General features: G+C 50.5%; 1 protein-coding gene across 6 annotated transcripts in view; it reads right to left on the minus strand.

Annotated features, from left to right (window-relative positions):
- Phc2 (polyhomeotic homolog 2) overlaps positions 1-21407 on the minus strand; it is a 99985-nt gene that overhangs the window by 20714 nt on the left and 57864 nt on the right. For 2 of the 6 annotated variants that reach the window (XM_034502203.2, XM_076934169.1), the window contains exons 6-9: positions 20576-20662; positions 19376-19673; positions 8071-8459; positions 7655-7820 (exon numbers count right to left, since the gene is read on the minus strand). In XM_034502203.2, the coding sequence (XP_034358094.1) occupies positions 7655-7820; positions 8071-8459; positions 19376-19673; positions 20576-20662 (940 nt within the window). Of the gene's footprint in view, positions 1-3093; positions 3360-3412; positions 3689-7654; positions 7821-8070; positions 8460-19375; positions 19674-20575; positions 20663-21407 lie in introns of those variants that run through there. The other 4 variants (XM_034502204.2, XM_076934170.1, XM_034502202.2 and 1 more) reach the window with 3 other exon arrangements.

The raw sequence follows: 21407 nt of genomic DNA on the forward strand, positions 1-21407 counted from the left end.
CAATGAATATCTTTACAAATACCAAACCAGTAATCTGATGTAGCTAGGAACTCAAAATAAAAAAATTTAAATGTCAATTACTAAAGTGAAACCTACAACTATTTAATGTGTAGATTATATTTAAGTGGCATGTGTTTTTAACACCAAAAAAAACCATGCTCCCTGACTTTCAGAAACCATGCTTAAGACTTTCAGCCGGGCGGTGGTGGCACAGGCCTTTAATCCCAGCACTTGGGAGGCAGAGGCAGGCGGATTTCTGAGTTTGAGGCCAGCCTGGTCTACAGAATGAGTTCCAGAACAGTCAGTACTACACAGAAAAACCCTGTCTCAAAAAAACCAAAAAAAAAAAAAGACTTTCAGACGGTGATGTGTATGGAAGCTTGTGCCACGCCATGTCACCAGCTAAATCCTAAATCTGTGCACTCTGAGGCCTCTACCTTGAAGGGAGGCCAGCTCTGAAACACTAAATCATTGGTGAGAGGTTTCTGTCACTAACACAAAGGCCCAATCACAGTGCTCAAAGCACCTTGCTACCTGTCCTTGCTTCAAGATGGTCTCCAAAGGGGCACCAAAGAGCACAACTTTTTTGAGATTTTTCCCGACTACTGCAAACCATCACCTTCATCATCCCATTACCAAGAGGCGCAAGACTAAGGAAGAAACCACCACTTAAGATGACACCTTACTGTCATTCATGAAAGAATTCTTTCTGTGCATGGGACCAAGTGCCTGGAGATTAATTACTGGACGGCTGGAAGAACTTCAATACAAACTGGACTCACTCAGGAAAAAGTCTGTGCTACTTTTATACTAACATGTAACAGGTCCAGACTTACCACCCTGTTCCCTAGGTTTTGGCTTTCATTTTGGCTTGCTGGAAGGACTGACAGGAGACAGGTGGGCCTTACAGGGTAAGAACAAAGACCTAGAATGCAGTCAAGTCACCTCTCTCTATGTTAACAACAGGAAAGAAAAAAAGAGAGCGCTAGAAAAGTTACTTCCCTGTAGCATTCTCTACCACAGAGGTAGGAACTCCCGATTCTTAGCCAGTAACTGTTTTATCTGTGTGTGTTTCCCTAAAAGAGACAACCTCAGGAACAGACGAGTAAGAAAGAACATGTGCGCTACCCACAGGAAGGATTTAGATTTTAAGCTCATCTCTCTCCTCTATCCCTCCAATTTATTCCCTCTGCCTCCAAAAAATCAGAACTAAAAGATCCAAAACATGTGAGACAGGAAATGAGTGAGGCAGGAAGGAGGATGTGGTCTGAAGAAGAGTGGATTCTGGGGCTGAGCCAGAGCAAACAGGCAGCACAGGTCAGAGCTGGGGGAAGGGGGTCTCTTGGCAGAAAAGGCAATCTCAGGGTCATTCGGCTTAGATTAAAGTCAATGGCAGACTTGGAACAAAACATCTTCCTAAAACGTCCTCCAAAGGAGGGTGTGGAACACACAGAGACTGCCTAAAGACCTGCAGCCAGAAAACTGTTTCTGCCACACAAGGAAGAGGCTGGAGTTTTCCTCTTCATTGTTAGGGAAGGAAACAGTGTAGACGAAGCCCACTTGGCAGAGGTAAACGGACAAAGTAAGCACAGGAGAGAGTGGAAAGGGTCTAGGGCCATGGGTTCCGCTCCCAGGGCCATAAACAAACACCCAGAAACGTGCAAAGGGCCAGAGGGCAGCCGCTGGATGAAATGCCAACACTCAACAATGACAGGAGGGAGGGAGTGAGGCCAGAGGGACTTACTCCCAAACGCAAACCCACAGCACAGTGCACTAAGAAACTACACACTTTCTCAAGTTTAAACTTTCAGGGGGCGTTAAGAAAAAAAGACATCTGTTCTCTGTGGTATATAAAGACAAGCCTGGAAACATCTTGGGTGAGCAGGGAAGCAGAACTCATATGATAGTGCCAGGAGAGAGCAGGTGCCAAGAGAGCACCACTCCCCATCTGCCGGACCGTGGAGGAACATGCCATCCTTGTGAAGAAGCCAAATCCCCACCTCACCCGTGCTGGCAATCAGGAACAGAAAGAACGGTGGGCAATAGTTTGTGGACAAAAGTCTGAAGGTTCCCAAACAATCTGGATGTTGGGGGCTATCTTTTATTAAACAGTCTGTGAGGCCCAACAATGTTTTACATAAAGCAGGAGCCCGATAAAATGTGCAAAATAGAATTGAACAAGGCCAGAGCTGCTCAGCTGTGCAGCTGTGAAGATTCAGGAGAAGAATCTCTTGCCCTGATGACTACTAAGTTAATAAACTACTTTCTATTTTCCAGGCAAAATGATGGGACTTCCTACATCCCTGGTGACCCAAATCTAAATGCTAGCCAACAGGCAGTGCCACAGGTTTGCAGCTCTGTGTGGGAATAAAAGCTGAAGAGAATGGGAAGTGTGTGTGTGTGTGTGTGTGTGTGTGTGTGTGCGCGCGCGCGCGCGCGAGAAATACAAGAACAAGGAACAATTCCCTTGCTTCACTAGCCTGTAATGTTCACACTGACCTAGAAATCCTAGCAGTTCTAACATTTGGGTTGACTCAGGAGGGGTTAGAAAAATCCCAGGTGAATGATAATTGGATTATCCAGTAATGCCCCAGGGCCAAATGGCTGAAAAAGGCCAGGACAGTGCGGGTGAACATTACACTGGTCACAGTGAAAGTGACATTACTTTCTAAACCCGAAATTGAAAGCTCAAGGCAGGCAATGAGATGGGATAGTTTAAAGTGGGGCCATCCTAGGAAAATTGCGGACAGGCGGAGGATTCAGGTCGGAAGTTCACTTCCCAAGAGATCCTCTGGGTCTAATATGCTAATGGAGGATTAAGGATCAAGGATGGGAAAAGTCGGAGGGTAAAGCTGTCACTGATTTGTAAAACAGGAATAAGAGTGAGCTCAGCGGACAAGCTGAAAGGTAGGCAGACTAGGTCTGCCCAGGGAAGGAAAGTTGATGGGAACTGTTAGTATTAAGCTAGAGAAATCTTCAGCAGCTAAGGTGCGGGAGGGTCTCACTGGTACAAACTGGCACCCGAAGCGGGAATTAGGGCTTAGGCGCTCTGGCGACAACTTCACGGGTTCGAATTCTGGCCGTGCACATTACCTGCCTCTCTGGACGTCAAATTAAACAGATTCCGGATTTAACGTAAAGAGCTCGCAGATGCAGCATACCTTCGCTTGGCACGGGAGGGCGAGAAAACGCTCTCCTAAAAATGGAAGAGGACAGGCACAAAACAACTTGTCCTTTCCCATCAATACAAGTCCTCCCGGGGCCATGGGGTCCAGAGGCCCCGAGCGGGAGCGGAGGCGGTTCAGGCCCTCCCCAGAGGCCGAGCGCGGCGACGCGGCCCACAGGCCTCCGCGAGGCCCAGGGCGGCGCCCGTTCCTGGCACGGCACGATCCCTCCCCGCGGCAGCACTGACCTGTCCGGGGCCCGGCCGGGCCTGACCGGGCGGGGCCTACGCAGCCCCTCGGCCCGGCGCCGCCTGGAGCGGGGGCCCGGGCGGGCCGCGTCCTCCGCGCCGGGAGCCTCCGAGCCGGGGCCCGGGGCTGCCGCGGCGCATCCGACCGCAGGGCCCGGCGGCCTGGACAAAAGGAGCAAGGCGCGGGACGCGGGGCCGGGAGGGTGGCAGGCGACGGCCGGGCTGCGGCGAGAGCTCAAGAGCTGCGGCGCCGCGGAGACAATGCGGCGCGTCCGGGCCGGCTCCCGGGCCGCCTCCGCCGGGGCGGGGCGAGGGCGGGGCTAGGTGGCGCGGGGCGGAGCGGCTGCCTACGCGGCCCGCGCGCTTCCTTTGTGCCCCGAGCCCCGCCCCGCGTCCTCCGGAAGGCTCGAAGGCGTCCGGCTTGGGGGGGACCCGGGGACCCGTGGCCTGTGACCCCCGCCCCGGTGGCTCACTGTGGGGTCTCGGAGGCGAGTCTTAATGATTGAGGGTTAGTGCGTGTCAGGGCGAAGTGCACGCACCCTCTCCCTTATTGTCCACAATAACCCTCCAAGTGGTCATTATCCTCCCCACTGGGAGCGAGGATCAGAGGTGAAGTAATGACCAAAGGGACCCAGTCCTACCTCCATAAAAGGCGTAATCCCTACCGCCAGGTTTAATGTGAGGGTTAACTGATTTACAAATTGCCTGCAGTGCCTGGTGCACAGTGGGAGCCTAATAAATGTTAGTTTTCTTTCCCAAACACTGCTGCTGTAGCTTGAACTGTCCTGGCCAAGTACCTTCACGGTGTAAGCAGGCTAGGAGCGACGCGGGGTACACGGCCATGAGAGTAGCACCATCCTCAAACAGTAGCTGCTGGCTGGACACAACGACTTCCATCCCTCAATTCCTGACTGCTCTCTAGTCTCAGTATTTTCCCATCCATTAATTTTCTTGGTTCATTCCAATCTCTACCAGGCTGCCCCCCAACTTGGCTTTGTCCACGTTTTCGATTTCCTGAATGCTTACTTCTCTCCCTTTCTTGCTCTCCATTCCTCCTCTTTCCCCTTTACTGTCCAAACTTTCATACCTTTGCGGTAGAATTCACATTGCTCGTTCTCACATACATTTGGTTTTAAAAGCGAGGTGACAAGGGACTGAATAGTCACCTTCTGTCTGGCACCTGCCCACTCTTCTGCCCTCCACCTTAACTTCCACTGTCCTGCCAGGAAGGCTCTATCCCTGACTTTACAAGCCCAAATCTTATCCATCCTTCAGAGACCAGCGATTGGCAAACTTCAGAAAGGGGCCACAGAGGAAGGAAATAGCATATGCTATGTGTCCCAGCTATTCCAGGGTACTGTTGCTGAATCTGAGAGCTGCCATAATGGATAGCGAGTGTGGCTGTGTTCCCACAGAGCTTCACTGTGAACGCTGACTTCTGAATCGCATATATTTTCACACATCATGATATAGTATTATTTTGATCATGACATTTTTTACGTACAAACACTGGCAAGGTAATAGATGTAGCCTGGGGGCTATGGTTTGCCAACCCCTGCTTTATAGCAATGCCACTTCCGCTCTGACATTCAGCCTGCTAATCTCCACTTGGCAGTAACATTGCCCTCTGTAACTTGGACAGCACTTGCCTAGGGGCCTCTGTGGCACTTATCAGATTATTGATTTCATCATAATTTCCCATGTGCTCATCCTTCCCAGTAGACTCTAAGCTCCATGGCGGTAGGGACCAGTCCTTATTCCTCAGGGCCTTACCATCCATCCTACAGTGCTTTGCCCCAGAGTGGGTACTCAAACATGCATAATCTGTGCAGCTAGGGCTTGGGTGATCGGCAGCTGCCTCCACTGTACAAAGCTGAATTCTCTTGGAATATAGGGCCTTCGAGAGCAGGATGCTTATGTTATTCTTACTGTCTTGCCTGGATTTCAGAAAAATTGAGAGCCTTATGGACCAACTAGAAAAAGGAAGGCAAATCCCAGCTGATTTAGGGGATTTCGGGTAACTATCCTTGAACAAAGAGTGTTGATCACAAGTACACTAGAGGCACTGCATGGATCCTCAGGCATCTCCTATCCATCCGCAGGTTGGTAAAAGATCATATTCTGGACAGAACCGGGCTGCTGCTCTTTCCTGAGTTTTTGTTTCCCCCTTGGAGAATGAAGAGCAGGGTAATGCTTATTCCTGTAACTCACCCACAGCCACACTGTGCAGTGGAGTTCACATAACGAATGACAAAATTCAGAGCAAGAAACTCCTGCTCCATCACCGACTCTGCAACTTAGTTTTCTCATCTTTAAGTGGAGGATAATAAAATCCCTGAGGGCTATTAATGGGATCCAGGGAGGAATCTATGTAAATCCTGGCAGAGAAAGTTCAAGGACAGCTTTATGAACGATTATTCTTCTCTGGAACTAAGGGCTAAAGTCACACAAAATCACTGGACAGATGGAAGTAATTGTACTTTGGTTTGAAATATAAATAGCACAGGTTGGAGACCAAGGAGACCCAGAGGGACGGCGACGCTGTCAAAGAAACAGCTACAGCAAAACAAGCCAGTTTCCGGTTGGCACAATCTGCCAGTCCAAGAGCAGTTGCTGCTGGATTGAGGAGAATCTGTGACCCCTGAGTGTAGAAGGCCCGATAAAGGCAGTGAGGGAGCTGCCCTCTCCCGGCTCCGTAGCCTGGAGCTGCTCCTTCTTGGTTTTGTTCCCATGGTAGAATGAGGAGGAGGAGGCTTACCTCTGGGGGGAGGGGCATTGGTGAGTTACAAACTTAAGAACCGTTCTCAGTACATAGTGTCTGTTTTTTCTGACTATCCCACATGTACCTAGAGGACAGTCCTACCTCTTCATAAGTCCTGCCTTAAAGAGACGGTAGCTTTTGGTATTTGGAATGAATGAGCTTGGCTGGGGGAGTTGCATTTTAAGAGAATCAATGCAAAGTTAGAATGAAAAAAAGCATGGCCAGAAATGTGGGGATGAGGACTTTGTGTGTCACGGAAGGAAAGAAAAAAAAAATATCAAAGGAATCTCAGGTTTTAAGACCCATCTCCGCCCAAGTCAGTCAGAAACCCTATGAGATGGACTCTTAAATTTGTAAGACAGGGTCACAACCAATGATGGCCAAATTTCAGAACAGCAGGTTCTGGTGTAAATAGTAGATGACTTTCTTGCTAATTAGAGTGCACTCTATAAGGGAATGGGTTGTTCCCCTCCCCCACCTCCCTTTCCTCAGAGTTGGGGACAGAACCCAGGGTCTTACACATGCCTAGCAAATGATCTGCCACCGGGCCATGGCTCAGCCTCAGGACTACTTTTCAGTACTCTTCCTCCTTGCAAGTCTGCACAGGGAGCGGATGGCCTCTTCTCATTTCCCTTCCTAGTGTCTTTTCTCCAGTATCTTTTCCTTTCTTTTTCCTCGGTCCCACTCCTTATAAGACTCATTGACTTCTCCTACCTTGCCTTTTGCTTTTGCATCCCTAAGTACTTCTCCCTTCAAGTCTCCTGTGAATTCTGAGCTTCTTTCCTCTTGCCTCTCCCACCTCTACTCTCAGCACACACTTAGCAGTACGCCTGGAACTGTCAGCAGCCCGTGGCTCAGGTCGAGCTGAGATCTAGGCCAAGATTGCTGTGCAGACTGGCTGAGAGGAAGGCCAGCAAGTGGATCACGACAGAAGGCAGAGGTACCACTATGACCCATCCTCCCCCACCCCCCGCCCGGATGGAGTGCTCCAGCAGAGTGTCCTGAAACCCAGGTTGTGGGAAGTCCACTTGTCACTCAGATAGACAGATGGAGGCCCCAGAGATGAGCACAGTGCCCTCAAAGATGCTTTTGGCAAGCAGAGCTCATTCTGAGTCCCCTTCTGGCTCTCCTCTGAGGCATTTCCCTTCTCTTGGACTCTGCGGTCCTCTGGCCATAATTAATCTCAGTCCCTATGACATCTCCGCTATCAGCTTGGCTCACATATATGCATCATTCAAAACCAACAGTAAAAGAGCTGCAGGGTCCACTCTTCTTTTCCCTCTGATCCTCCTGCTTTCCTAGCTCCCGGGTCACCTTTGTCCTTGACCTATGCCCTCACTTCCCCCTCTGTTTCCAGCTACCCAGCTGCCATGTTGCTTCATTAGGTTTATGGCAGTTTATCTCCTCTCTTAGACACCAAGAAAAAGGTGCAAGGAAGTGGCAGGCAAAGCTAACTTCCTCCCTTCCCCAACACTTCATACCGTGAGCTGGGCACTGCTGGATGTTGGGACTCTTGGGTCCAGGCAGGCCACCAGGTATGGCAGTGATGATGGCTTGCTGGTGTGGGGACGGGCCTGGTCGAGTCACAGGCACACTCTTCTCCGCTGGCACCACTTCCTTCCAGTCATCAGGAACACACTGCTGGGGCTGTCAAGGGACAGGATAGAGATGTCTCATGAATCACCTCTGTGTTCTCAGACACTACCCTGGATTCCATGGAGCTTGGGCAAAGATTTAGTCATCTCTAAGTCAGGGAGAGCCCTCTCTTCTTCTTGGAGATATTCAGAGACAAGCTCAGCTTTCAGCCTACACTGATGTACCTGGACTCAGGAGTGTAGGACCACCTGAGCCATGGCCCTCCCTACTGTTCCCAGTACCTTGATGCCAGGCTGCTTACCACTGGAGAAGCGGGCTGCAACTGTAAGATCACAGCTGAGGTGTGCTGGAACCTTCGCTGGGGGGCATGGGACACACCCTCAGGATGTCCATTCTGAGACCCGGTGTCTGGTGTGGGAAGGTGGCACTGCTGGCTGCTCCCTGGCTTGTGGAGATGGGCCGTAGAGCACTGGAGAGGCAGGGCCTGTGTCACTGGGCCTAGAGACATGGCATGGTCTTCTGGACTGGACTGGAGGGCCAGACTTGGGGAGACTGGGGCAAGCTGGGGTTGGGACTGGACTTGGGGTGCAGGCTGTGGTGGCTGTGGTTGCTGCTGGGCCACAAACTGGGGCTGTGGGTGCTTTGATGGTGGCTGTGGGAGGAGCTGGTGTGGCTGCAGTTGAGCGTAAGCTGCAGAGAGAAGAGCCAGGTAAGACAGCACGGTCAACCTCCTTCACACACAAAGGCAGTTTCCCATGGTCTCCAGTTTTCCTCCCTGTTATCTTTTGCATGGAGACTCGCCTGCCCAGTGCCAGAGCCAGGAAGCCTCTCTTGTGTTAGATCTTCCTTTCCAGATGGGGAACCTTACCTTAGCAACTACCATGTCTCCTTTACCCAGAAACAACCTAGTACCTAACAGGACATGTTATAAACATATCAGGTTATTGTCCTGACCCAGAGTTCCCATATGTTGCCAGTTTTCTTTCCATTTTAACAAGGCTGGCTCTCTGAGGTGAGGGTTTGGTGTGTGTGTGTGTGGCGGCGGGGGGGGGGGGGGGTGTAATGTGCACATGTGCATGTGTGTCTGCATGTGTGATGAGGCAGAAGTCCTAGCCAGGTGTCTTTCTCCATTACGCTCCACTTTATTGCTTTGAGACAGGGTGCCTCACTGATACTGGAGTGAGTTTGGTTAGGCTGGCATGTCAGTTAGCTCCAGGGATCTGTCCATCTCTCTTCCCAACTCCAGCATCCATGTTTTTGTTTGTTTGTTTGTAAATGGATGCTGGGAATCCAAAATCAGGCCCTCATGTTTGCACAGCTGGCACTTTACTGACTGAACCATCTACCCCTCACCCTCACCTCGGATTCTTACATCTTTTAGTAGTCCCTGTTGTGATTTTAGCTTTTGCCTTATACGTAATAATGACTCAGGAAATCCAGTTCAGAGTGCAAATCCTCTGCGGGGAGAGTACCCAGGCCAGCTCAGAATGCTAACAGGTCAGCGGAAAATGTCCTACTGAGATGCCCCTTTCCACAGTGACTCTCAGAGCCAGTGAGCTGAGTGAGTAGGTATACCAGCCAGACATAGAGGGCCACAGTTACAGTCACACCAGATCTGTACAACCACATAAGAACAGACAGATTTACCAAGAACCCTAGTCTGCAATCACAGAGGCTCCCAACTGAGTTAGGGGCCGTGTGTCCTTCGTTCAGTTTCACTTCTTAACATGTAAGTTTCTAGCTGTCATAGCAGACATGGAACTCCAAGCAGGTTGCCAAAAGGAATAGAGAAGGAGCAGAAACAAGAGGTATCAGGAGCATGAGCAGAATGGCCCTCCACCCGGGGGCTGGCCCCCATGGAGATGGGGTGCATAAGGCCAGCACAGTAGGGTCTTGCGAGGACAATGAATGATGAACCAAAAAACTCGGGGGTCACTGTGAATTTAAGGGGATGTGCTGGTCTTGAGTGGAAGGAGGAGCCTCTACAGACACCGCCAGCAGGCATTTGGGGATTATAAACTGTACAGTGGCTACAGCCTAAACCCTGTCTCCTAATCCCTCTTTGGATAGCTAGAGCTTAACAACCAAACAAAGCAAAACAAAACCAAAACCAAAATTGTTCATCAGGCATAAAGATAACTCTTGGTAAGACACTTGGGAGGTGCTGAGGAGTCCTGTGGGGGCCACCAGGCTCCAGAGACTAGAATAACTAGTGGATGAGATGCTGGCCAGAGTTGTTCCAGAAGCTGCCCTCTGAGGGAGAGCTGGAGATGAGCCAGGTCTGGGGAGCTAAGAGCATCAGTGGATGATGCTCCACCAGCTGCTGCTATGAGACCCAAGACAAGGGCTGCTTCCCTTCAGGGCTTCGGTGCAACAGAGATCCTGTCTAGGAGATCACACATGTCTTCTAGCGCTACATCTTGGTGAAAATCATTAGAAAAACGGTTTTAAAACTCAGGATGTCTTGTAGTTGGGAAGCCAACCTAATGGGGAATTGCTTGCTGTGTAAATATAAGAATCAGAGTTTGGGTCCCTTGTGCTCACATAACGCCAGGGGTGGGGTGGCTATGGCAGCCCATCTATAATCCCAGCACTTGGGAGGTGGAGACAGGGGCTTCCTGGAACAAGCTGGCTAGAGAATTAGTCAAATTTGTGAACTTGGAGTTCACATGATAGATTTTTGTCTCAATATATATAAGGTGAAGAGTAACTGAGGGAGACACCCGATGTCAACCTCTGGCCTGCACACCCACATACACACACATACACCAGTGAATAGGCACATGTACAACATATTTCAGGATTTATGAGGTTGGAAAAACAAGGTTGAAGATCAAAAAGGTTCTAATGCTAAACAACATAAAGGGACAGTTAGGAGGCAAAGAACACCCAGAACACCCAGATCCCCGGCCATGAGGGGTGTGGTTTTCATTTTGCCATGGGCTCCCTCCAGGATGCGTTGCCTTGCCACAGGCCTGAGGCAGCAACAATGGAGGAGAAGCTACAAAGATGTGAGCCGAGGCACCGAGGCACCGTCTCTCTCAGTCAGCTGATGACGGCAGCAATGTGTCATAGAGCTTCCACACCAAGAGATCTGGGAAGGGGACTGCTGGCCTCCTGGCCCCTGTCCTGTGAGTCGCCTCCTCCTACGCTTGCTCCGAACTGTGGCACTTCTGTGAAACTACAATTGTTACAGGACAAACGATGCCATATCTGGTCCAAGCCAGGGAAAAGCTCCGAAGGGTGAGAGAGCTCATAGGTCAAAGCAGGAGAGGCATTTTGGGGAAGTGTGTGTCATTAATCTTTTGAGGTTAATAAGAGGCGAAGAGCATGGTTTAACTGCAGCATTATCCTGGGTCAGAAATCCTTTTGTTCAGCATATTGCAGTAGCTTTCTACTTAGTCTTCCTGATTCTGGTTTCTTCCTGCTGTAATCCATCTTATGGACAGAGTTCTAATGAATCGCCCGAGTGCACAGATACAACCCCTGACTAAGAAGCAGCAAGGGCTCCCCTTTGTCCAGTTGTCCAAAGCCCTGGCATTCAATAGCTCTCTGTAGCATAAACTAATGTTTTATTTTTAATTATTTATCTGGCCAAGCAAGCTTTGCTGTTTCCTTTACAGCACTGCTGCCACTGGGTCCAGGTCACAGACCGAATGCTGGTCCTCTGGGGTTGCACCGTTGCCAGGATCCTTCCTTCTCTGAGCTGCCACTGAGATGCTCTACTCTGCAGTCTCCAAGAAGCAGTATGTTGATTGTCGGGGGATGGGGTGGGGGTGTTCAGAACCATTATACTTGGATCTGAGTGCCAGCTCTGCCACTTAGCAGCTGTGTGACGCTGGTTAGCTCTGGATCTCTGGGCCCCCATCTTTAAAATGGGGTTAAGCATGATGCCCATGTCATAGTTATTTCAGGAAACCACTAATCTCCTTGGTGGGCAGAATTTATGCCACCCACTTGTTTCCTCTAAACCGCTTGAATGTAGTAGATGCTCAGTTAGTAATGCTCACTGACTAGACGACAGCAAAGTAGGGCTCCATTTCTGGGACCTGTTTCTCCCACAGAACTTCTTCCATCTGGGCCCAAATGTGGCTGACAAGTATGACCTTTCAAACTAGTTTGCTCTCCCTGGAAGCCCTGTCCCATCTTGCCCTTTACCTTCTTGGACTAGCCTTCAGCAACCTTAACTGACTTACATGTGCCATGAAATGGCATGTCTGTCTGTCGCTGTGTGCCTTTGGGCCCCGACAGCAATGCTTGCCTTGGATGGAATATGCTCCTTCTGGTCCAGTGGCCTCTGGTTTCAGGATTTGGGATCAGGCTTTGTTCCTGTTTTCTCCATTTGCCAGAACCTATAGTTACTGGTGTTTTCTTAGATGCTTCTGTGATATCCACTGTGAGGTAACATCACCTTGCTTAAATCTGCATGCCATTGATCTGTAAACACTAATCACCTTACTGCACATCAGTATCTTCTAATTAGGATGCACAGCAAAGTGGTATCAGTTGACTGACAGTGTTTCTTTCTCAGAGTCAACGAAGGTGCAGCTTACAAACACGGGTCTTCAGTGAAATCGAATTTTGGGAAATGCTTTTCTATACATATGCCCTAATCTTTCTAGCCAGAGGGAATGCCTCTTGAGTTGAAGGCATACTTTAGTATTAACTAAAAAGACATGCATTTGTTTAATTTAAAAGATGAGTTTCTTTGTCATTCTGCACAGTCCAACAGACTATTCTACAACTTTACAGGTACTCAGAGACTGCCTGCGGCCAACCAAAGCAACATCAGTTTACTCTTGCCCTCTCCTAAGGCTCTCCCAAGACAATAGGGGGGCACTGAGGAGGGCTTTTACCACTGAAGCCTTGACACCAGAAGAAACCATGCCCCACTCCCTACAGCCAGGATGGGGCTCACTTGTGAGCTACAAATGCCCAGAAATCTCTGAATCTGCCTTATTCCTTCCTAAGGACCCTCTGGAAAGTCCATTGCTTTTGAGAAACCCAGTGCACTGGCTCTACAAAACATCAATCAGTGCTCTGCAAGGTCTCACCAACACTTTTCCATTATGGTGTGTGTGGGGGGGTGGTGCTGGTGAAGGAGAAGGACACAAAACCAAGGAGCAGTAAGAGGCACTGAGGCATAGAAACAGGCCTGCCACCAAACAGGCGCTTTTTGGTGAGGCCCATGAGTCAGAGTGTTTTGTGGCCAACCATCTGACAAGACCACCAAATGCTCTTTACTGGACTCCATTTGGGGGACCGCGTACTTAGTCTATAGTAGGTGCTCAGGAGATGCTCCCTCAGTGACTAGATGTCAGAAGTTTATGCTACCTTTCTAAATCTTGAAATGTAGTGGTTACTAAGAAGAGATACTGTTTCTTCCCTATGAGCACCCTACCTTGATCATGTGATTTCATAATCTAGTTTTGGACACCTAGAAAAACATGGGCAGATGCCAGCCTGCAGGCTGGAGTGGGAAACTTCTTCTTCTTCTTCTTTTTTTTTTAATATTATAGAATAGAGTTTATTGAGGGCATGGGGAGGGGAGCCAGGAGGGTAGTAGAGGCAGAGAGAGATAGAGAGAGAGAGAGAGAGAGAGAGAGAGGGAGAGAGAGGGAGAGAGAGAGAGAGAGAGAGAGAGAGAGAGAGAGAGAGAGAGAAGCAGAGCAGTAGAGAAGTAGAGGCCAGCCATGACCATGTAGAGAGGAAGAGGGTGGGGAGGGAACAGAGAGGCAAGAGGGTAAGAGATTAAGAGCGCGTGGGAAACTTCTTGAACAGTGAACTGTCTCCTGCATACTTGCAGCCTTGAGATCAACACCTATTATTGACAAATCTTAGCAGTAGATACAACCAGGGACAAGTGAACATGCCAGTGCCCCCTCATAGGTAGCCCTTCTGCTTAGGAGACCATACTCCCCTTGACACTACCAACAAACTGCTTTGGGAGTGGTGAATTGGCCTTTTTGAATCCCAAGGAGGCAATGCAAGGTCAGGGGAAAGGCCAGGAAGCTGAATATTGCCAGGACCTGATCATCAGAGGTCCTACCTGCTTGTGGAGCAGACCTCTCTGAAGCCAGATCAGACAGCTGGCAGAGACTCTGTGGGCTTGGTAAATGTGAATATGAATATAAAGAACACACACATGAGGATTCAGCTTTGGAGGGACACTTCCAAAGGTGGCTTCCCCGAATAGGTTTAGCCCAATCAGCCTACAAAAGTCAATGGCAAGAGGATTAGCATTGGGAAGCAAGGTGGGCATCAGGCACACACTTGGGGACTGCCAGGTGCTCACTGTGCACTGCTGAAGCCCAGGATGTCTGTGGAAAGAGGCCTGGGAAGAGAAGATGCTCTCAGCATGGGTCTAATCAGGACAGCACTTCCCAGGGACTGCTCCTCTCTTGAGATGCCTGTGTGACTCAGCTTTCAGGGAATGGCTGGGACTGAAGCTCTTCTCTGCATGAGTAGACAGGGACAGTCTTTTTAGATGGACTTTAAGCAATCCATGAATCTCCAATGATGAGTTCCCTCCAGGCTTGGGTAGCAGCAGCTTTTGAAGGAAGGAGAATAAAGGAAAATTTCCCATAAGAAGTAACTGGGTATAAAAACAGGATTGCCACAAAGGGATACTTCTTTTGGTGGGCCTCATGTCCTTAGGCCTTTTTGGCAGTCAGAAGGTAAGACCACCAAATGCCCTGTGTACAAGTCTCCTTGCCAAACAACCTTAGAGGAAAACCTAGTATTTCTGTCTTACCCTACCCTTGGCAGAAGCTACACTGGTTTGGTGTAGTGGCGGGCACAAGATATGTATCAAATGGATATTTCTTGGACTGAATGGAACAGTTGAAGACACTGAGAAAATGATTGGGAATGGCTGTCGATTGTTCAGTGGACACCATGAGCTCTTCCTCTGTGAGGTGGGCTACCCACCGTTGGGGTGAAAGGAGATATGCACCGCAACTGGTTTTCTCTTTCTTGGCACAAACACACGCATGGCCACACATATGCAGCTCACAGTGTATGCGCACATTCACATCCACCTACACAGTGAAGGATCCTGAGTAAACCCTCCACCCCCTACTGAAACTGATGTGTTCTGAGTTTTCCCTGAGCCTAAGAGTCTTCATAATCTAAATCTGGTCCTACAGTGGATAGCTGAAATAACTTTCAAGGCTGGTTCTATGATTTTAACAGCAAAATCGCTGGCAATTTTGATCCGCAGCTGGACAGCAGGTTCACCTGCACGCTTAGCTGTTTATTGTATCTTTTCCCCTGGTAAAAGTGTGAGCCATGAATTCAGCAGCTGCTTTGGGAGGAATATACACAGTTCTCAAGAATCCTTGAACCAGAAAGCATCACTAAGCCCAGCCTATCACAGATGGAAATCTCTGCACCCTGACACAAATCCACTCTGTGATAAAACAGCTACGTGGCAGGCCTGCCCATCAGAAGATTCCCCCTCGGAGCCAAGACCTGAGGCGGTTGAGGAGACTGAACAAAGACCTGGCATCTGGAGGTACATCTGAATGAAAGGGGTCAGGATCTTCAAAGACTCTACAACTCCCTTTTATAACAGCACACTCCTTTTGGTCAGCAACTGTCTCCTCACCATTAGGCCTGAGTGTTACCTAGAGCCCGGAGTCTATCACCCAGAATGGTAAGTCAAAGAAACAAGTCACCTAGCTGGAGCCATGGTCAGGTTGCCTGTCTTGGCTGCCCCAGAGGCCGGGCCCACGGGACCCTTCTGTCTGTCCTCTTCTGCCTTCCATGCTCCAGTCCCCCTTGCCCTAAAAAGGGCAAGGCCAGACCCTTTGCCTCTCTTCCAGGGCCCAACATCTTAGGCTCTGCTCTCCTGCCCTGCCTCCCCTCCCCCCATCCACACTCTTTCAGGGCATAAGGGACCTTTTCTATTTGCACAGCCTAAAGAAGCTGGTTGCCAAGGTGACAGGAGCAGGAACAGCAGGGAGCTTGCCATGGGGGAGGGGCTTTGCCCCCAAACAGCTGTCAGTGGGAGCGGTCCCAGCTGGGGCAGGAGGGCTTGCCTCTCTGGAGGAAACACCCCCAGGGAAGACACATTCCTCTTTGCTACTCAGACCCTGCCCCCCACAAGTCTCAACTGCCTACCTTCCTTTTGGGGCAGCCAGCTTTAAAAAATGCTCCCGTAACAAAACAGACTCTCCTCTAGTGTACAGGGCTCTCTCACAAGCACAAGCATGCCCGCTCGGCTCTCCCGCCTTCGCCCCTTCCTCATTGACACACAGTGGGTTGGCTGGGCAGAAGGCCAGCCATCACCTCTGAGCCCGAGGAACTGTGCGGTCTGACAGGTGCTGCTTTACTCTGTCCCCCACCCCCCATCAGGTTGAAAGAATTATTTCAGTCTTTTTGTTCCACAGGGCCAGAGAGGCCCAGTGGCTCCTAAGCCTCCCCCAGCTGCCTTCCTTTTGGGAGGTGGGAGTCAGGAGTGGAGAGGCTTATGGAGGGGTGGGGGGTGGGAGAGAAAGGAAGAATGGGCCAGACAGTGGGAGGCAGGAACAATGCCAAGCCCACTGATCTGTGTCTCTGGGGAGAGGGTCTTTGTATTCCTCAGCACACAGCTGCTCCACGGAAAGTTCTGTGGGGCTACCGGTCTCATCTGCATCACACCCACACTGTCAGGCTCAGATCACACCTAGGCCTGGGCCCTTAAGACTGCTGGTTCACTGCTGTTGACCTTTGGGGGGGGGGTCAAGAGCAGAGAGTAGTAGCCATTTGGATCTGCAAATCAACCAAACAGCCTTAGTTAGAACCCCCAGGCTCTTTGAGCTTTGGGTTGGGAAGAGGAGAGGCAAGGGGGCTCCAAGTCACAGTAAGAATTGGGAGTGGCTCTTGGACTGACTGCGGGTGCAGAGCTGAGGAAATGGGGTGTGGAGTTGGACCCAGCCCCTCACTGACTCCCTGTGACTCTGGGGGCTGTATGATGTAAGTTCTTGGGGAGATCTCCCAACTGTCAAACAGAGAAAGGGCTCTCTCAGAGATAGAAAGATGTGGCATGCACAGACCGCACTCTCTCCAGCAAAGGATAGACTGGCCGTGGGCATCTTTCCTCTCTCTGTCTATCTAGCTTCTTGGAGATCACAGAGATGCCAGCAGCCTCGGGAGCCACTCAAGACCTGCTTTGTTTTATTTCAAAATCCTTAGAATTTGGGGCTGGTATTGCTCTAGAGAGAAGCTACACTTTGGTCTGGGTAGGAATGGGATTCCCAAGGTATTGGGTCCTGAAATTGCTCCCCCTATGGAACCTAGAAGTGGGGCTTTGGCCCTTCCCTTCAAGGCTTGGGGACCCTTTTTGGAAAAGGAGTTAGAAAGATTGTTAGAGCTGGAGGTGATAGATAACGCCAAGGGAACTGTTTTCCAGACACAACAGGGCTGATGCATATATGAACAGAGACCGTGGCAGCACACACAAGGCCTGTCAGTGATGAGAGGGGCAAGTGGACACGGGTTCCCAGCCCTAACCAAGATGCTATGAACAACTGATACCCACTGGCAAAGGAAACACCAGTTTTCTCCAATGGCGTCTCACTGGTGTATTAACCACACTTTAGGATAGGTCCCAGACCCAAGAGTAACTGGCCAACACAGAACAAAGGCAATGCTAGCTTTGCAGAAATTTTATCTGGTTTTGTTTGGGCATTTTTGTCTTATTGGTCTTTGGCTTGTATGATTTTCATTTTGATGTTGATTTCTTGGTTTTTGTTCTTGTTTGCTTGTGTGTGTGTATGTGTTTTTTAAAGAGGGAGAAGTTTGGGTGGTTAGGGATGGGGAGGATCTGTCTGGTAGGAATTGGGGGAGAGGAAAAGATAATATATTTTATGATTTTTTTCAGCAAAAACCTTTAAATGTTACTGAATCAAAGGAAGAGGAAGAGGAAAAGGAAGAGAAGGAAGAATAGGAGGAGGATGAAGAAGAGGAAGAGGAGGAAGAGGAAGAGGAAGAGGAGGAGGAGGAGGAGGAAGAGCCTAACGTTCTCATCACATGTGGCTCCCCTAAGTCTGGCTGTCCAGTCTCAGTTTCTTTTTCCACCCAAGAACACAGCTGGAGCAGTCTCTAAAAATAGCAATGCCAGGCAGGTGGAAGACTGGGAACCTTGGACCCCTGCAGGGGGGTTCCCTCCTCAGCTCAGGCAAGACCTAGGCAAGGCGGTTAACCTGTCATTTGTCCTGGGTGATTTCTGAAGTCTCCAAAAGGTTAAAAAAAATGACTTGTACTCACAAGCCTGACCTGTGCTTCCTTGTGCCTGCCTAGGGTGGCTATCCCTACTTGGTCTGCTGGGCTACTTCTGCTCATTCTTCAAGACTCGGGTACCAGCTGCGTGTGTCGGCACATACCTGTACCCCAGTATTCACGAGGTTGCGACAGGAAGATGGGGAGTTCCAGCTAGCCTGGGCTACATGAGAAGACTCAGGTGCTGCATCCTCTGAGAGACAGCACTCCAGAACCAGCTGCCTGGCGCTGAGTTGGTCATCTGGGCCTGCCACACCTACAGTGGATTTGATTTTAACTGTATGCTCTCTTAGGTTAGAAATCATACTTTGACTTTTTTTTTTAAACCTTTTTGGTGACAGTGGGCATCAAAGCCAGGGCTTCACATATTCTAGGTAAGTTATGTTCTAGGTAAGTCACCATGTTACGCCCCAGCCTAACAACCTTGGTTTCGATCTAGTGACAGATTCTGAAGAAAACTTCAAAGACCACGTGGAGTCTATTGGATTCTCAGTGGTGTGGATGAAGACGAAGGTTAGTGGCTTTCTCAAGGGGTCGGCCGCAGACACTGTCTTTAATCCAAGCAGGATAATCCCTACTGTACTTCTGTTGTTATTTCTGTTGTTGAATTGCTCACACTTGTCCCTTCGACTACAAAGTTTGCTTCCAGAGAGAGCCCGTGGCAGATTTTCTATTGACAGCCAGTGTTGGGAGGTTCAGTGGGCAGGGCTGGGGGCTGGTCAGAGACCACTGATTCAACCCTGTTAGCAGAATGTGCCCTGCAAACAATCGGCTATTTTTTTTCCCCCCAGTCTTCTATATTTACTCTCAAGAGTGGAGATCCTTGGCAAGCCGTTCCTGGCTCCTGTCCCCCAGGTAAGGTAATCCTTCCACTCTCCTGTGGGGCTCAGAGCTTGGACACAGAACAGGCCACCCTCCTTGATCTCCTTGGCCTCTGCATACTCAGAGGAGGCAGAAAGCCTTGCCCACATTAGTTAGCCGAGGTCACTGAAGGATGAGAGTCAGCTTCCTGCCCCTCCTCTGCCTGTGGCTCTCACAAGCTCTGGCTGGCCACATCCCTTTCACTAACTTTGGGAATCCCCAAAATAGTCCAACTACCAGTCTCCACCCATTCAGGGCTAAGGCTGTGACAGGCTCCCAGAGCCGGAGCTGTGTCAGTAAAAAGGCTTATCCTTAAGGATGTGGTTTCCTTCCTTAAAGTCAGACTAAGCATGGGCAGGAGCCTGGAGTTGGCAAACACCCCAGGGTTGGGAGAGGCTGGTGTCCTAATGCACACACGGAAAGGAAGGTTTGGGAGGCTCTCTTTCCACAACCCAGATTTTACCGTGTTGTTGGGACCTTACCTGGTGCAATGAGCGGGTGAGCGGCCACAGCAGAAACTGCTCGGCCAGGTCCAGGCCGGCCCTCCATGTTGTTGCCGTCTCCTGTCTTGAGTGGCTCCGGTACACTGTCAGTCACGCTAGGCTTGGCACCCGCAGGGGACCCCTGAGCCATGGTCCTGCCCTGTGGTGGGGCAGGCAGAGGCTGGCTACTGCTGGGTGTGGGTTTCAGGGCCAAGCTGGGCAGGACAGGCTGGGTCGGGGGAGGGCCCGAGGCTGCTGCTGCTGGTGTCTGCTGTGTTCGGAGTGTCAGGTTCTGTACCTGAAAGAGAGGGGCCTGTGAGAGTCCAGAGAATGCAGGCCGGAGCAGCAGCAACACACACCTGAGAGGAAGTTAGGGCAGATCCAGGACTACAGACATGAAATGGGTTCTAAATGGAGAAAGCAAGAGAAAGAGACAGAGAGAAAAGAGATGGCAGAAAGAGAGACACATGGGGTGGGGAGTCAGGGGCTGAGAGAGAAGCCAGGAGTGGGCGGAGGTTGTAAAGAACACAGGAAGTATGGTTAGTGATCAGAACTGAATTCTGGGGCTGACCTGCTGGGGCGGACAGAGGCAGGAAAGCCAGTGCCTTTCTTTTTTTACTCCCACCCCTCTGACACTTTCGGGATTCACTGCATCTCGCTAAGGCAAGGCACGGTTTGGAGAAAACCGGGTTAAGAATGACAGGCAAGCGTAGGATCAGCTTGTCCTCACAATCAGGTCAACACCAGGCATTTCCAAGACAGCTGCATGTTTATTCAGCCTGGTTCCTGCTGCTCTCTGCTGGACAAAGGGAGGCAGTGCAGGACTCATAACTAGCTTCTCCATCCTTGAGCTTGGGTCCCCCTTCTGGAGATGAGGTGGGAAGACAAAGAGGTCTGTAATCAGGTCCCCCCAGACTTCTCACAGGGAATAGCATCTAGTGCTGTAGCAGAAGGCAGGAGGCCAGGACCCACCCTGTTCCTTCTCTCAGTATGCCCCTGCCTCTACTCCCCACCCTTCAGTGTTGGCTCACGATGCCCTCTGCTGCCTACCTATATTCAGAGGAACCAAGACAGAGCCAAGAGGTGCTGAGGACAGCTGGATGAGAATTAATTAGTGAGCCCATTTTCTTCACTGCCAGCGCCCCTGCCCCTCTAAGAGATACCCACCCCCTTGCCCACCCCCAAGCCCGGGATCCTCACCTGGGCAGGGGTAGGGGGCCGAGCGGGGGAGCCAGTGCCGAGCTCAGGCTGTACAGTAGCGACGGTGGCCGTGGGCGTGAAGATGAGCTGAGGGGACAAAGGAACAGTGCGGCCTAGGCTCCTAGCTGCCTGCACCAAGTTACCTGGCTGGGCCTGGAATTGCAGGGACCGAGGTGCCTTTTACCTGCCCAGTGTGGGCTCAGCCACAGGGTAGAATAGTCTAACCAGGGAATGGACGTGAAGGCAGCTAGACAAGCAGGACACAAAGCCAAGAAGGCAGGAAGCCCAGGGACACTGAACAGACATCTTAAAAGGCCTGGGGTGTGATGAGCCAAGCCAGATAGTTAGGGGATAGCCCTCTGTGAGGGGCTTGTTCTGAGAGACTCTATCTCCTCAGAATCAGTCACTGTCTCCTCAGTCCTGGTGAGGAGGAACCTTGGGCAGCTGTCACAGGTCCATCTTCCAGGTCTAAGATACCTCTGCCCCCAGGGCTAGATCAGAATAAGACTATCTTTCAAAGAGGATTAAATCAGGTGTGCACAATGGTCACCTTCTGGTCAAGCTCTGATTCAGCAGGGGTGGGGAGGGGAATCTGGAAGCAGCAACAGCAGAGGAAGGAGATGGCCTGGAGCTACAGTGACTGCATCTCATCTGGAGGGGTACAGGTAATGAGCTGGCAGGCACCTTGACCTCTGTGTGGCTCTGTCTCCACATGCATGTGGATAAGCTGGTGTCTGGGCAGGAGGCCTTCATTTCAGTGGTGGGGCTTCCTGGATCATGCCTTCTGTGTACATTCTGGTCTCAGGGGGCAGCAGATGGGTATCAGGACCCC

Source organism: Arvicanthis niloticus, chromosome 5 (assembly GCF_011762505.2).
Source record: "Arvicanthis niloticus isolate mArvNil1 chromosome 5, mArvNil1.pat.X, whole genome shotgun sequence".
Lineage (NCBI taxonomy): Eukaryota > Metazoa > Chordata > Mammalia > Rodentia > Muridae > Arvicanthis > Arvicanthis niloticus.